General features: G+C 42.0%; 1 protein-coding gene across 1 annotated transcript in view; it reads left to right on the top strand.

The window, feature by feature from the left end:
- LOC131347124 (myosin-2 heavy chain-like) overlaps positions 1-15,000 on the top strand; it is a 38,688-nt gene that overhangs the window by 10,030 nt on the left and 13,658 nt on the right. The window contains exons 9-16 of the mRNA XM_058381021.1: positions 2,861-2,923; positions 3,042-3,104; positions 11,796-11,858; positions 12,037-12,093; positions 12,958-13,041; positions 13,133-13,213; positions 13,417-13,500; positions 13,762-13,824. Coding sequence (XP_058237004.1) covers positions 2,861-2,923; positions 3,042-3,104; positions 11,796-11,858; positions 12,037-12,093; positions 12,958-13,041; positions 13,133-13,213; positions 13,417-13,500; positions 13,762-13,824 — 558 coding nt within the window. The remainder of the gene's footprint in view (positions 1-2,860; positions 2,924-3,041; positions 3,105-11,795; positions 11,859-12,036; positions 12,094-12,957; positions 13,042-13,132; positions 13,214-13,416; positions 13,501-13,761; positions 13,825-15,000) is intronic.

Genomic DNA, 15,000 nt, shown 5'->3' with positions numbered 1-15,000 from the left:
ATGATGAGGTCTAAATCCTGGCTGATACATTTCATAAATCTTATTCCACCTATCCCTATCTTCTGCATCCTCAACACTTACACCCACTAGCTTCATATCCTCATTTATTACATCCATATCTCTCCTCTTTGTCCTTCCTCTTTTCCTCCTTCCTGGCAGCTCCATGTCCAACATTCTCCTACCAATATACTCACTCTCCCTCTTCTGGACATGTCCAAACCATCTTAATCTGTCCTCCCTAACTCTGTCCCCCCAAACGTCCAACATAAGCTGTCCCTCTGATGTACTTGTTCCTAATCCTGTCCAACTGTGTCACCTCCAAAGAGAACCTCAACATCTTCAGCTCTGCTACCTCCAGCTCTGACTCCTGTCTCTTCCTCAGCGACACTGTCTCTCAACCATACAGCATGGCTGGTCTCACCACTGTCTTGTATCACCTTCCCCTTGATTCTCTCTGATATTTTTCTATCACAAAGAACTCCTGACACCTTTCTCCACCCATTCCAACCTGCCTGCACTCGCTTCTTTACCTCCTGTCTGACCTCCTCTGACAACTGGTCCATCACCATAGCAAACAGGAAGGGGTTCAGAGCTGATCCCTGATGCAGTCCCACCTCCACCTCACCACCCCACCTCCTGCTACTCCTGACTTCCTCATACAGTACCACAGCTCATCTCTTGGCACCCTGTCATACGCTTTCTCCAAGTCTACAAACACACAGTGCAGCTCTCTCTGACCATCCCTATACTTCTCCATCAACATTCTCACAGCAAAAATTGCATCTGTTGTGCTCTTTCTGGGCATGAAGCCATACTGCTGCTCACAAATTTCCACTACCTTCCTTAAGCTAGCTTCCACTACTCTTTCCCAGAGCTTCATTGTATGGCTCATCAACTTTATCCCCTTATAGTTGCTGCAACTCTGCACATCACCCTTATTCTTAAAGATCGGCACTAATACACTTCTCCATTCCTCAGGCATCTTCTCACTCTCTAAAACCCTGTTAAACAGACTAGTTAAAAATTCCACTGCCGCCTCTCCTAGACACTTCCAGACCTCCACCGGGATGTCGTCAGGACCAACTGCCTTTCCACCTTTCATCCTCTTCAAAGCCTTCCTGACTTCATCCTTTCTAATCTTATCTACTTCCTGTTCCACAGAGTTCATCCCTTCTACTCTTTGTTCCCTCTCATTTTCCTCATTCATCAGCTCTTCAAAGTTCTCCTTCCATCTCCTCTGTACACTCTCCTCACTTGTGAGCACCTTTCCATCTCTATCCTTAATAACTCTAACTTGCTGCACATCCTTCCCATCTCGATCCCTCTGCCTAGCTAACCTGTACGAGTCCTTCTGTCCATCTCTAATGTCTAACCTAGTGTACAACTCATCATACGCCTTCTGCTTGGCCTTAGACCCCTCCCTCTTCACTCTGTGCTGTAACTCCTTGTATTCCTGTCTATTCTCTTCAGTCCTGTCCATGTCCCACTTCTTCTTGGCTAACCTCTTCCTCTGAATACTATCCTGAACTTCCTCATTCCACCTCCTTCCAGATGACACACCCAGCACCTTTCTTCCCTGATCAGTGGTCAGCACTACCTGACCACCAGAGCCTGCCTCGACTTCTGTTTAAATTCCTCACAACATTCCTCCTTTTTCAGCTTCCACCACTTGGTTTTCTTCTCCATCTCTATCTTTGACCTCTTCTTCTTACAGACCATCAAAGTCATCCTACACACCACCATCCTATGCTGTCTGGCTACACTCTCTCCCACTACCACTTTACAGTCACTAATCTCTTTCAGATTGCCTCTTCTACATAGGATGTGGTCTACCTGTGTGCTCCTACCTCCACTCTTGTAAGTCACTCTATGCTCCTCCCTCTTCTGAAAATAAGTGTTAACCACAGCCATGTCCATCCTCTTAGCAAAGTCCACTACCATCTGTCCTTCAAGGTTCCTTTCCTTAACTCCAAACTTGCCCCTCACCTCCTCATCACCTGTCATCACCCCTCACCAACATGTCCATTAAAATCTGCTCCTATCACCACTCTCTCCCCTGTGGGAATACTCTCTATCACCTCATCTAATTCACTCCAGAATCTTTCTTTCTCCTCTAACTCACAACCTACCTGTGGGGCATAACCACTAACAACATTCAACATCACCCCTTCAACCTCTAACTTCAGACTCATCACCCTGTCTGACACTCTCATCACCTCCAGAACATTCCTCACAAACTCCTCCTTCAGGACCACACCTACTCCATTTCTCTTACTATCCACCCCATAATAAAACAGCTTGAATCCTGCTCCTATACTACGAGCCTTGCTACCCTTCCCCCTGGTCTCCTGTACACACAGTATATCCACCTTCCTTCTCTCCATCATATCAGCCAGCTCTCTACCTTTCCCTGTCATAGTACCAACATTCAGAGTTCCTATTCTCAGTCCTACACTCTTACCTTTCCTCTTCTCTCTCTGTCTGCACACTCTCCTCCCTCCTCTACTTCTTCCACCAACAGTAGTCCAATTTCCACCGCCGCCCTGTAGGTCAATGGCGCCGATGGCGGTCGTTGTTAACCCGGGCCTCGACCGAACCGGTATGAAATTCAGAGTACTGATGATTCGCATGGTTAAATTTGGCAATGTTTTACACCGGATGCCCTTCCTGACGCAATCCTCTCTATTTATCTGGGATAGGGACCGGCACAGAAGTCACTGGACCGTGACCCCATGGCTAGATTAAATCAATGGATAAATAAATAAATAAATGAATGAATTGATAACTAAATAAATAAATAAATTAACTATTTAATTAATTAATTACTGAGATTGTGATTGTGTGTTATTTGTGCTTGTAGGTCTCGAGAAGGAGCTAAATGAGAAATCAGACAGGATTTCAGAACTGCTTGGCCGGAATCGGTGTAAGAACACACACACACATACACACACACACACACACACACACACAAACTAATTACTTACCACTACACACACACACACACACACAGTCTAGTGACTGGGATTATTTCTTGGTTGTAGATTTGGAGGAGAAGATCGCTGACACGCTGACAGAATGCAACGACCTTCAGGAGAATTACAACAGTGAGATTATCATTAATCATGTTTTAGTTTATATTATTATTATTATTATTATTATTATTATTATTATTATTGTTGTTAAAGATTTCATATTTTTTAAATCAGATTCATAAAGTAAATGTCTTTGTAGTGGTGAGTAATTAGTGTGTGTGTGTATGGTGAGTAATTAGTGTGTTTGTTTGTGTGTGTGTGTGTGTGTGTGTGTAGTGGTGAGTAATTAGTGTGTGTGGGTAGTGGTGAGTAATTAGTGTGTTTGTTTGTGTGTGTGTGTGTGTGTAGTGGTGAGTAATTAGTGTGTGTGTGTGTGTGTGTAGTGGTGAGTATTTAGTGTGTGTGTGTGTGTAGTGGTGAGTAATTAGTGTGTTTGTTTGTGTGTGTGTGTGTGTAGTGGTGAGTAATTAGTGTGTGTGTGTGTGTGTAGTGGTGAGTAATTAGTGTGTTTGTGTGTGTGTGTGTGTGTGTGTGTGTGTAGTGGTGAGTAATTAGTGTGTGTGTGTGTAGTGGTGAGTAATTAGTGTGTTTGTGTGTGTGTGTGTGTGTGTGTGTGTGTAGTGGTGAGTAATTAGTGTGTGTGTGTGTGTGTGTAGTGGTGAGTATTTAGTGTGTTTGTTTGTGTGTGTGTGTGTGTGTGTGTAGTGGTGAGTAATTAGTGTGTGTGTAAGTGTGTGTTTGTGTGTGTGTGTAGTGGTCAGTAATTAGTGTGTGTGTGTGTGTGTGTATGTGTGTGTAGTGGTCAGTAATTAGTGTGTGTGTAGTGGTCAGTAATTAGTGTATGTGTGTGTATGTGTGTGGTGGTCAGAAATTAGTTTGTGTGTGTGTGTAGTGGTCAGTAATTTGTGTGTGTGAGTGTGTGTGTGTGTAGTGGTCAGTAATTAGTGTGTGTGTGTGTGTGTAGTGGTGAGTAATTAGTGTGTGTGTGTGTGGTGAGTAATTAGTGTGTTTGTTTGTGTGTGTGTGTGTGTGTAGTGGTGAGTAATTAGTGTGTGTGTGTGTGTAGTGGTGAGTATTTAGTGTGTGTGTGTGTGTAGTGGTGAGTAATTAGTATGTTTGTTTGTGTGTGTGTGTGTGTGTGTAGTGGTGAGTAATTAGTGTGTGTGTGTGTGTGTAGTGGTGAGTAATTAGTGTGTGTGTGTGTGTGTGTGTGTGTAGTGGTGAGTAATTAGTGTGTTTGTGTGTGTGTGTGTGTGTGTGTGTGTGTGTAGTGGTGAGTAATTAGTGTGTGTGTGTGTGTAGTGGTGAGTAATTAGTGTGTGTGTGTGTGTGTGTAGTGGTGAGTAATTAGTGTGTGTGTAAGTGTGTGTTTGTGTGTGTGTGTAGTGGTGAGTAATTAGAGTGTGTGTGTGTGTGTGTGTGTGTAGTGGTGAGTAATTAGTGTGTGTGTGTGTATGTGTGTGTAGTGGTCAGTAATTAGTGTGTGTGTAGTGGTGAGTAATTAGTGTATGTGTGTGTAGTGGTCAGTAATTAGTGTGTGTGTGGTGGTCAGTAATTAGTGTGTGTGTATAGTAGTCAGTAATTAGTGTGTCTGTGTGTGTGTGTGTAGTAGTCAGTAATTAGTGTGTGTGTGTGTGTAGTGGTCAGTAATTAGTGTGTGTGTGTGTGTAGTGGTGAGTAATTAGTGTGTCTGTATTGGTGAGTAATTAGTGTGTGTGTGTGTAGTGGTGAGTAATTAGTGTGTGTGTGTGTGTGTGTAGTGTTGAGTAATTAGTGTGTGTGTGTGTGTGTGTGTGTAGTGGGGAGTAATTTGTGTGTCTGTGTGTGTGTGTGTAGTACTCAGTAATTAGTGTGTGTGTGTGTGTGTGTAGTGGTCAGTAATTAGTGTGTGTGTGCCTGTGTGTTGTGGTCAGTAATTTGTGTTAGTGTGTGTGTGGTGGTCAGTAATTAGTGTGTGTATGTAGTAGTCAGTAATTAGTGTGTGTGTGTGTGTAGTGGTCAGTAATTAGTGTGTCTGTGTGTGTGTGTGTGTGTAGTGGTCAGTAATTAGTGTGTGTGTGTGTGTGTGTGTGTTTGTGTGTAGTGGTCAGTAATTAGTGTGTGTGTGTCTGTGTGTTGTGGTCAGTAATTTGTGTTTGTGTGTGTGTGTAGTGGTCAGTAATTTGTGTGTGTGAGTGTGTGTGTGTGTGTGTAGTGGTCAGTAATTAGTGTGTGTGTGTGTGTGTGTGTGTGTGTAGTGGTAAATAATTTTTGTGTGTGTGTGTAGTGGTGAGTAATTAGTGTGTGTGTGTGTGTGTAGTGGTGAGAAATTAGTGTCTGTGCGTGGTGTGTGTGTGTGTGTGTAGTGGTAAGTAATTATTGTGTGTGTGTGTGTAGTGTTGAGTAATTAGTGTGTGTGTGTGTGTGTGTGTGTGTTCGGTGAGTAATTTGTGTGTGTGGGTGTAGTGGTGAGTAATTTGTGTGTGTGGGTGTAGTGGTGAGTAATTAGTGTGTGTGTGTGTGTGTAGTGGTCAGTAATTAGTGTGTGTGTGTGTGTAGTGGTCAGTAATTAGTGTGTGTGTTTGTGTGTAGTGGACAGTAATTAGTGTGTGTGTGTGTAGTGGTCAGTAATTAGTGTGTGTGTGGTGGTCAGTAATTAGTGTGTGTATGTAGTAGTCAGTAATTAGTGTGTGTGTGTGTGTGTAGTGGTCAGTAATTAGTGTGTGTGTGTGTGTGTAGTGGTCAGTAAGTAGTGTGTGTGTGTTTGTGTAGTGGTGAGTAATTAGTGTGTATGTGTGTGTGTGTAGTGGTGAGTAATTAGTGTATGTGTAAGTGTGTTTGTGTGTGTGTGTTTAGTGGTCAGTAATTAGTGTGTGTGTGTGTGTGTGTACTGGTGAGTAATTAGTGTGTGTGTAAGTGTGTTTGTGTGTGTGTTTAGTGGTGAGTAATGAGTGTGTGTGTGTGTGTGTAGTGGTCAGTAATTAGTGTGTGTGTGTGTGTGTAGTGTTGAGTAATTAGTGTGTGCGTGTGTGTGTGTGTGTGTGTTTAGTGGTCAGTAATTAGTGTGTGTGTGGGGGTGTGTGTGTGTGTGTAGTGGTGAGTAATTAGTGTGTGTGTGTGTGTGTGTGTGTGTGTGTAGTGGTGAGTAATTAGTGTGTGTGTGTGTGTGTCGTGGTGAGTAATTAGTGTGTATGTGTGTAGTGGTGAGTAATTAGTGTATGTGTAAGTGTGTTTGTGTGTGTGTGTTTAGTGGTCAGTAATTAGTGTGTGTGTGTGTGTGTAGTGGTGAGTAATTAGTGTGTATGTGTGTGTGTGTACTGGTGAGTAATTAGTGTGTGTGTAAGTGTGTTTGTGTGTGTGTGTGTGTGTGTGTTTAGTGGTCAGTTATTAGTGTGTGTGAGTGTGTGTGTGTCTCTAGTGGTGAGTAATTAGTGTGTGTGTGTGTGTAGTGGTCAGTAATTAGTGTGTGTAGTGGTCAGTAATTAGTGTGTGTGTGTGTAGTGGTCAGTAATTAGTGTGTGTGTGGTGGTCAGTAATTAGTGTGTGTGTATAGTAGTCAGTAATTAGTGTGTCTGTGTGTGTGTGTAGTAGTCAGTAATTAGTGTGTGTGTGTGTGTAGTAGTCAGTAATTAGTGTGTGTGTGTGTGTAGTGGTGAGTAATTAGTGTGTCTGTATTGGTGAGTAATTAGTGTGTGTGTGTGTGTCTGTAGCAGTGAGTAATTAGTGTGTGTGTGTGTGTGTGCAGTGGTGAGTAATTTGTGTGTGTGTGTAGTGGTGAGTAATTAGTGTGTCTGTACTGGTGAGTAATTAGTGTGTGTGTGTGTGTGTGTAGTGGTGAGTAATTTGTGTGTGTGTGTAGTGGTGAGTAATTAGTGTGTCTGTATTGGTGAGTAATTAGTGTGTGTGTGTGTGTGTGTAGTGGTGAGTAATTAGTGTGTGTGTGTGTGTGTGTGTAGTGTTGAGTAATTAGTGTGTGTGTGTGTGTGTGTGTGTGTAGTGGGGAGTAATTTGTGTGTCTGTGTGTGTGTGTGTAGTACTCAGTAATTAGTGTGTGTGTGCCTGTGTGTTGTGGTCAGTAATTTGTGTTAGTGTGTGTGTGGTGGTCAGTAATTAGTGTGTGTATGTAGTAGTCAGTAATTAGTGTGTGTGTGTGTGTAGTGGTCAGTAATTAGTGTGTCTGTGTGTGTGTGTGTGTGTAGTGGTCAGTAATTAGTGTGTGTGTGTGTTTGTGTGTAGTGGTCAGTAATTAGTGTGTGTGTGTCTGTGTGTTGTGGTCAGTAATTTGTGTTTGTGGGTGTGTAGTGGTCAGTAATTAGTGTCTGTGTGTGTGTGTGTGTGCAGTGGTCAGTAATTAGTGTGTGTGTGTGTTTGTCTGTAGTGGTGAGTAATTAGTGTGTCTGTAGTGGTGAATAGTGTGTGTGTGTGTGTGTGTGTAGTGGTGAGTAATTAGTATGTGCGTGTGTGTGTGTGTGTGTTTAGTGGTCAGTAATTAGTGTGTGTGTGGGGGTGTGTGTGTGTGTGTGTAGTGGTGAGTAATTAGTGTGTTTGTGTGTGTGTAGTGGTGAGTAATTAGTGTGTGTGTGTGTGTGTGTGTAGTGGTCAGTAAGTAGTGTGTGTGTGTGTGTGTAGTGGTGAGTAATTAGTGTGTATGTGTGTGTGTGTAGTGGTGAGTAATTAGTGTATGTGTAAGTGTGTTTGTGTGTGTGTGTTTAGTGGTCAGTAATTAGTGTGTGTGTGTGTGTGTACTGGTGAGTAATTAGTGTGTGTGTAAGTGTGTTTGTGTGTGTGTTTAGTGGTGAGTAATGAGTGTGTGTGTGTGTGTGTGTGTAGTGGTCAGTAATTAGTGTGTGTGTGTGTGTGTAGTGTTGAGTAATTAGTGTGTGTGTGTGTGTGTGTGTAGTGGTGAGTAATTTGTGTGTGTGGGTGTAGTGGTGAGTAATTAGTGTGTCTGTAGTGTTGAGTAATTAGTGTGTGTGTGTGTGTGTGTAGTGGTGAGTAATTTGTGTGTGTGGGTGTAGTGGTGAGTAATTAGTGTGTCTGTATTGGTGAGTAATTTGTGTGTATGTGTGTGTGTCTGTAGTGGTGAGTAATTAGTGTGTGTGTGTGTGTAGTGGTGAGTAATTAGTGTCTGTATTGGTGAGTAATTAGTGTGTGTGTGTGTGTGTGTGTGTGTGTGTAGTGGTGAGTAATTAGTGTGTGTGTGTGTAGTGGTGAGTAATTAGTGTGTGTGTGTGTGTAGTGGTGAGTAATTAGTGTGTGTGTGTGTGTGTGTGTAGTGGTGAGTAATTAGTGTGTGTGTGTTTGTGTCTGTAGTGGTGAGTAATTAGTGTGTCTGTAGTGGTGAATAGTGTGTGTGTGTGTGTGTGTGTGTAGTGGTGAGTAATTAATGTGTGTGTGTGTGTGTAGTGGTCAGTAATTAGTGTGTGTGTGTGTAGTGGTCAGTAATTAGTGTGTGTGTGTGTGTGTAGTGGTGAGTAATTAGTGTGTGTGTGTTTGTGTCTGTAGTGGTGAGCAATTAGTGTGTCTGTAGTGGTGAATAGTGTGTGTGTGTGTGTGTGTGTAGTGGTGAGTAATTAGTGTGTGTGTGTGTGTAGTGGTCAGTAATTAGTGTGTGTGTGGTGGTCAGTAATTAGTGTGTGTATGTAGTAGTCAGTAATTAGTGTGTGTTTGTGTGTAGTGGTCAGTAATTAGTCTGTCTGTGTGTGTGTGTGTGTAGTACTCAGTAATTAGTGTGTGTGTGTGTGTGTGTTTGTGTGTAGTGGTCAGTAATTAGTGTGTGTGTGTCTGTGTGTTGTGGTCAGTAATTTGTGTGTGAGTGTGTAGTGGTCAGTAATTAGTGTCTGTGTGTGTGTGTGTGTAGTGGTCAGTAATTAGTGTGTGTGTGTTTGTGTCTGTAGTGGTGAGTAATTAGTGTGTCTGTAGTGGTGAATAGTGTGTGTGTGTGTAGTGGTGAGTAATTAGTGTGTGCGTGTGTGTGCGTGTGTGTGTTTAGTGGTCAGTAATTAGTGTGTGTGTGGGGGGGGGTGTTTGTGTGTAGTGGTGAGTAATTAGTGTGTGTGTGTGTGTCTGTGTGTAGTGGTCAGTAAGTAGTGTGTGTGTGTGTGTGTAGTGGTGAGTAATTAGTCTGTATGTGTGTGTGTAGTGGTGAGTAATTAGTGTATGTGTAAGTGTGTTTGTGTGTGTGTGTTTAGTGGTCAGTAATTAGTGTGTGTGTGTGTGTAGTGGTGAGTAATTAGTGTGTATGTGTGTGTGTACTGGTGAGTAATTAGTGTGTGTGTAAGTGTGTTTGTGTGTGTGTGTGTGTGTTTAGTGGTCAGTAATTAGTGTGTGTGAGTGTGTGTGTGTCTCTAGTGGTGAGTAATTAGTGTGTGTGTGTGTGTGTGTGTAGTGGTCAGTAATTAGTGTGTGTGTGGTGGTCAGTAATTAGTGTGTGTGTATAGTAGTCAGTAATTAGTGTGTCTGGGTGTGTGTGTGTAGTAGTCAGTAATTAGTGTGTGTGTGTGTGTAGTGGTCAGTAATTAGTGTGTGTGTGTGTGTGTGTTTAGTGGTGATTAATTAGTGTGTCTGTATTGGTGAGTAATTAGTGTGTGTGTGTCTGTAGCAGTGAGTAATTAGTGTGTGTGTGTGTGTGTGTGTGTGCGCAGTGGTGAGTAATTTGTGTGTGTGGGTGTGTTTGTAGTGGTGAGTAATTTGTGTGTGTGTGTAGTGGTGAGTAATTAGTGTGTCTGTATTGGTAAGTAATTAGTGTGTGTGTGTGTGTGTGTGTAGTGGTGAGTAATTTGTGTGTGTGTGTGTAGTGGTGATTAATTAGTGTGTCTGTATTGGTAAGTAATTAGTGTGTGTGTGTGTGTGTAGTGGTGAGTAATTAGTGTGTGTGTGTTTGTGTCTGTAGTGGTGAGTAATTAGTGTGTCTGTATTGGTGAATAGTGTGTGTGTGTGTGTGTGTGTGTGTGTAGTGGTGAGTAATTAGTGTGTGTGTGTGTGTGTGTAGTGGTCAGTAATTAGTGTGTGTGTGTGTGTAGTGGTCAGTAATTAGTGTGTGTGTGGTGGTCTGTAATTAGTGTGTGTATGTAGTAGTCAGTAATTAGTGTGTGTGTGTGTGTGTAGTGGTCAGTAATTAGTGTGTCTGTGTGTGTGTGTAGTACTCAGTAATTAGTGTGTGTGTGTGTGTGTGTTTGTGTGTAGTGGTCAGTAATTAGTGTCTGTGTGTGTGTGTAGTGGTCAGTAATTAGTGTGTGTGTGTGTATGTGTGTGTAGTGGTCAGTAATTAGAGTGTGTGTGTGTATGTGCGTGTGTGTCTGTAGTGGTGAGTATTTAGAGTGTGTGTGTGTGTGTAGTGGTCAGTAATTAGTGTGTGTGTGTGTATGTGTGTGTAGTGGTCAGTAATTAGTGTGTGTGTAGTGGTCAGTAATTAGTGTATGTGTGTGTATGTGTGTGGTGGTCAGAAATTAGTTTGTGTGTGTGTGTAGTGGTCAGTAATTTGTGTGTGTGAGTGTGTGTGTGTGTGTAGTGGTGAGAAATTAGTGTCTGTGCGTGGTGTGTGTGTGTGTGTAGTGGTAAGTAATTAGTGTGTGTGTGTGTGTAGTGTTGAGTAATTAGTGTGTGTGTGTGTGTGTGTGTGTAGTGGTGAGTAATTTGTGTGTGTGTGTAGTGGTGAGTAATTAGTTTGTCTGTATTGGTGAATAGTGTGTGTGTGTGTAGTGGTGAATAATTAGTGTGTGTGTGTTTGTAGTGGTCAGTAATTAGTGTGTGTGTGTGTGTGTAGTGGTCAGTAATTAGTGTGTGTGTGGTGGTCAGTAATTAGTGTGTGTATGTAGTAGTCAGTAATTAGGGTGTGTCTGTGTGTGTGTTTGTGTGTAGTGGTCAGTAATTAGTGTGTCTGTGTGTGTGTGTGTGTGTAGTGGTCAGTAATTAGTGTGTGTGTGTGTGTGTAGTGGTCAGTAATTAGTGTGTGTGTGGTGGTCAGTAATTAGTGTGTGTATGTAGTAGTCAGTAATTAGGGTGTGTCTGTGTGTGTGTTTGTGTGTAGTGGTCAGTAATTAGTGTGTCTGTGTGTGTGTGTGTGTGTGTAGTGGTCAGTAATTAGTGTCTGTGTGTGTGTGTGTGTGTAGTGGTCAGTAATTAGTGTGTGTGTGTGTTTGTGTCTGTAGTGGTGAGTAATTAGTGTGTCTGTAGTGGTGAATAGTGTGTGTGTGTATGTGTGTAGTGGTGAGTAATTAGTGTGTGCGTGTGTGTGTTTAGTGGTCAGTAATTAGTGTGTGTGTGGGGGTGTGTGTGTGTGTGTAGTGGTGAGTAATTAGTGTGTGTGTGTGTGTGTGTGTGTAGTGGTGAGTAATTAGTGTGTGTGTGTGTGTGTGTGTAGTGGTGAGTAATTAGTGTGTGTGTGTGTGTGTGTGTGTAGTGGTGAGTAATTAGTGTGTGTGTGTGTGTGTGTAGTGGTCAGTAATTAGTGTGTGTGTGTGTGTGTGTAGTGGTGAGTAATTAGTGTATGTGTAAGTGTGTTTGTGTGTGTGTGTGTGTCTTTAGTGGTCAGTAATTAGTGTGTGTGTGTGTGTGGTGGTCAGTAATTAGTGTGTGTGTGTGTGTGTCTTTAGTGGTCAGTAATTAGTGTGTGTGTGTGTGTGTGTGTGTGGTGGTCAGTAATTAGTGTGTGTGTGTGTGTGTGTGGTGGTCAGTAATTAGTGTGTGTGTGTGTGTGTGTGTGGTGGTCAGTAATTAGTGTGTGTGTGTGTGTGTGTGTGGTGGTCAGTAATTAGTGTGTGTGTGATTATTTCTTGTTTGTAGATTTGGAGGAGAAGATTGAACACACAGAGACAGAATACAACAATTTGGAGAAAAATTACCAAGGTGAGATTATTATAATTATATTCATCTACTACTATTATTGTTATTATTATTGTTGTTGTTGTTGTTATTGTTATTATTATTGTTGTTGTTATTGTTATTATTATGAAACATGTTTGCTGGTCATTAAGCACTTCATTGTTTGTTTGTTTGTTTGTCTCTCTGCTTATTTAAATCACAGAATTATTAAATAAGGTGCCTATAGAGACTGGAAAACCAGATTCAAACCTGAAGCTGAGTGAGTGATATTACTACTGCATTTAATCTCTAACCCCTAACCCCTACCATCTAATACCTAACCCCTAACCCCTACCATCTAATACCTAACCCCTACCATCTAATACCTAACCCCTACCATCTAATACCTAACCCCTAACCCCTACCATCTAATACCTAACCCCTAACATCTAATACCTAACCCCTACCATCTAATACCTAACCCCTAACCCCTACCATCTAATACCTAACCCCTAACCCCTAATATCTAACCCCTAACTCCTAATCCCTAACATTTTATACTTAAACCCTAATCCCTAACCCATAAACCCCTAATACTTAACCCCTAATTCCTAACCCATCAAATGTAATCCCTAATCCCTAATCACTAACCCCTAACATCTTATACCTAACCCCTAACCCCTAATATCTAACCCCTAACCCCTAATATCTAACCCCTAACCCCTACCATCTAATATCTAACCCCTAACTCCTAATCCCTAACATTTTATACTTAACCCCTAATCCCTAACCCATAAACCCCTAATACTTAACCCTTAATTCCTAACCCATCAAATGTAATACCTAATCCCTAACCACTAACCCCTACTCCCTAACCCATAATACCTAAGCCCTAATCACTTAACCCTACTCCCTAATACCTAACTCATAATCCCTTACTCATAATCCCTTAATCCCTAACATCCAATCCCCAACCTCTAATCCCTGATCCCTAACTCCTATTCAAATGAATCTAAATCTTTAATCCCTAAACCTGACTCCTAGGCCAGCTTGTTAACCTTTAGCCTGTTTCTGCTGGGGCTGTAAGGTGAGGTGTGATGAACTGGATGTAACTGATGAAGTTTCTGCTGATTTTCCTCCACAGCTCTGGACATTCTGCCTCTGATCCAGGAAATCAACAAGCTCGAGGACAGAATCCGCTCCGAGACATCCAAGGCCAACAAAAAAAGTCTGTTCTTACTGTAAATACCAGAGTTTATACAATCAGGTGAACGCTCATGTGATTAAAGTGTGTGTGTGTGTGTGTGTGTGTGTTACAGAGCTAGAGGATGAGCTGAGAGAGAAGAAGAAACAACTGGAAGCTAAGAAGAAGGAAGTCAAAGATCCAGAAACAATTAAAAGTGAGAAAAATAAAATAATCAATGGTGTAGAAGATATAGAGTTTATTAAAGTCTGTGTTTTTCTCCACCAATCAGAGAGGACTTCCTGAGGGAGGTGTTTACATCATCACACAAAGTGTTGTGCAGTAAAATAGTGAATATTAGATCTTGAAGCTTGTTCCATTAGAGGTGTGATAATAAACTCAGTCTGGCTTTCTGCTCAGCTCTGACCATTATCTCCAAGCTGGAGGAGCTGTGGAAGTTTCAGAATGAGAACCTGGACCTGGACAGTCTGGACCAAATCAAAGGTGAGCGTGGTTTTAACGCCGTACAGAATGGCTAACTCCACTTTAATCCCAGATTATAACATCCTGTATGAATGTACATCAGATTACTAGCTAGACGCCCTAGCTAGTTAGCGTGCTAATGCAGGTAACCAGTATGATAACTAGCTAGCCAAACAATGATTTAGCAAGCTGGCTATTTTTTGTATGAAATGTAATAAATGTTTATTAAAGGTGTATAATACACTCAGATGAGCAGCTGTGATATTCCTGTGTGGTTTATAGATAAGAAAGAGGAAGTGCTCGGACTCATCTCTCAACTGGACGACTCAAACCTGGCCAAGATCAGTAAGATTAGCAAAGACACTTAGCATTATGGTTTAGCATGGTGATTAGGGTTTAGTTTAAGGTTTAGTGTTAGCTTTAGCCTTTAATGATCCACACTGTGTACAGTGAACATAGTTTAAATGAGTGATGGTGGTGTGATCCGCTTTCATTCAATTTAATACAAATAAAATCATCAATATACAAGCACTGACTCCAGCCTTAACCCCACCCACACCCCTGACCATAACCCCACCCACAATCCTGACAGTAACCCCACCCACACCCCTGACCATAACCCCACCCACAATCCTGACATTAACCCCACCCACAACTCTGACTTAACTCCACCCACAATCCTGACTTAACCCCACCCACAATCCTGACATTAACCCCACCCACAACTCTGACTTAACTCCACCCACAATCCTGACTTAACCCCATCCACAACCCTGACATTAACCCTGCTCACAACCCTGGCATTAACTCCGCCCACAACCATGAAATTAACCCTGCCCACAACCCTGGCATTAACTCCGCCCACAACCCTGAAATTAATTCCACCCACACCCCGACTATGACCTGATTCTTATACATAACCCTCTATACATAATCAGTCGAGTGATAAAAATGGTTATAAGTGTTTAAGTCTGTGTGTGTGTAAGTGTGTGTGTGTGTGTGTGTGTAAGTGTGTGTGTGTGTTTAAGTGTGTGTGTGTGTTTAAGTGTGTGTGTGTGTGTGTGTGTGTGTGTGATTAAGTAAGTGTGTGTGTTTAAGTGTGTGTGTATGTGTGAATGTTTAAGTAAGTGTGTGTGTTTAAGTGTGTGTGTGTGTGTGTATGTGTGAATGTTTAAGTAAGTGTGTGTGTGTATGTGTGTGAATGTTTAAGTAAGTGTGTGTGTGTGTTTAAGTGTGTGTGTGTGTGTGTGTGTATGTGTGTGAATGTTTAAGTAAGTGTGTGTGTGTAAGTGTGTGTGTGTGTGTGTATGTGTGAATGTTTAAGTAAGTGTGTGTGTTTAAGTGTGTGTGTGTGTGTGTGTGTATGTGTGAATGTTTAAGTAAGTGTGTGTGTGTAAGTGTGTGTGTGTGTGTGTGTGTAAGTGTGTGTGTGTATGTGTGAATGTTTAAGTAAGTGTGTGTGTTTAAGTGTGTGTGTGTGTGTGTGTGTGTATGTGTGTGAATGTTTAAGTAAGTGTGTGT

The sequence above is a fragment of the Hemibagrus wyckioides genome, linkage group LG26 (assembly GCF_019097595.1).
Source record: "Hemibagrus wyckioides isolate EC202008001 linkage group LG26, SWU_Hwy_1.0, whole genome shotgun sequence".
Classification (NCBI taxonomy): domain Eukaryota; kingdom Metazoa; phylum Chordata; class Actinopteri; order Siluriformes; family Bagridae; genus Hemibagrus; species Hemibagrus wyckioides.
This window is presented reverse-complemented; position numbering and strand designations above follow the sequence as displayed.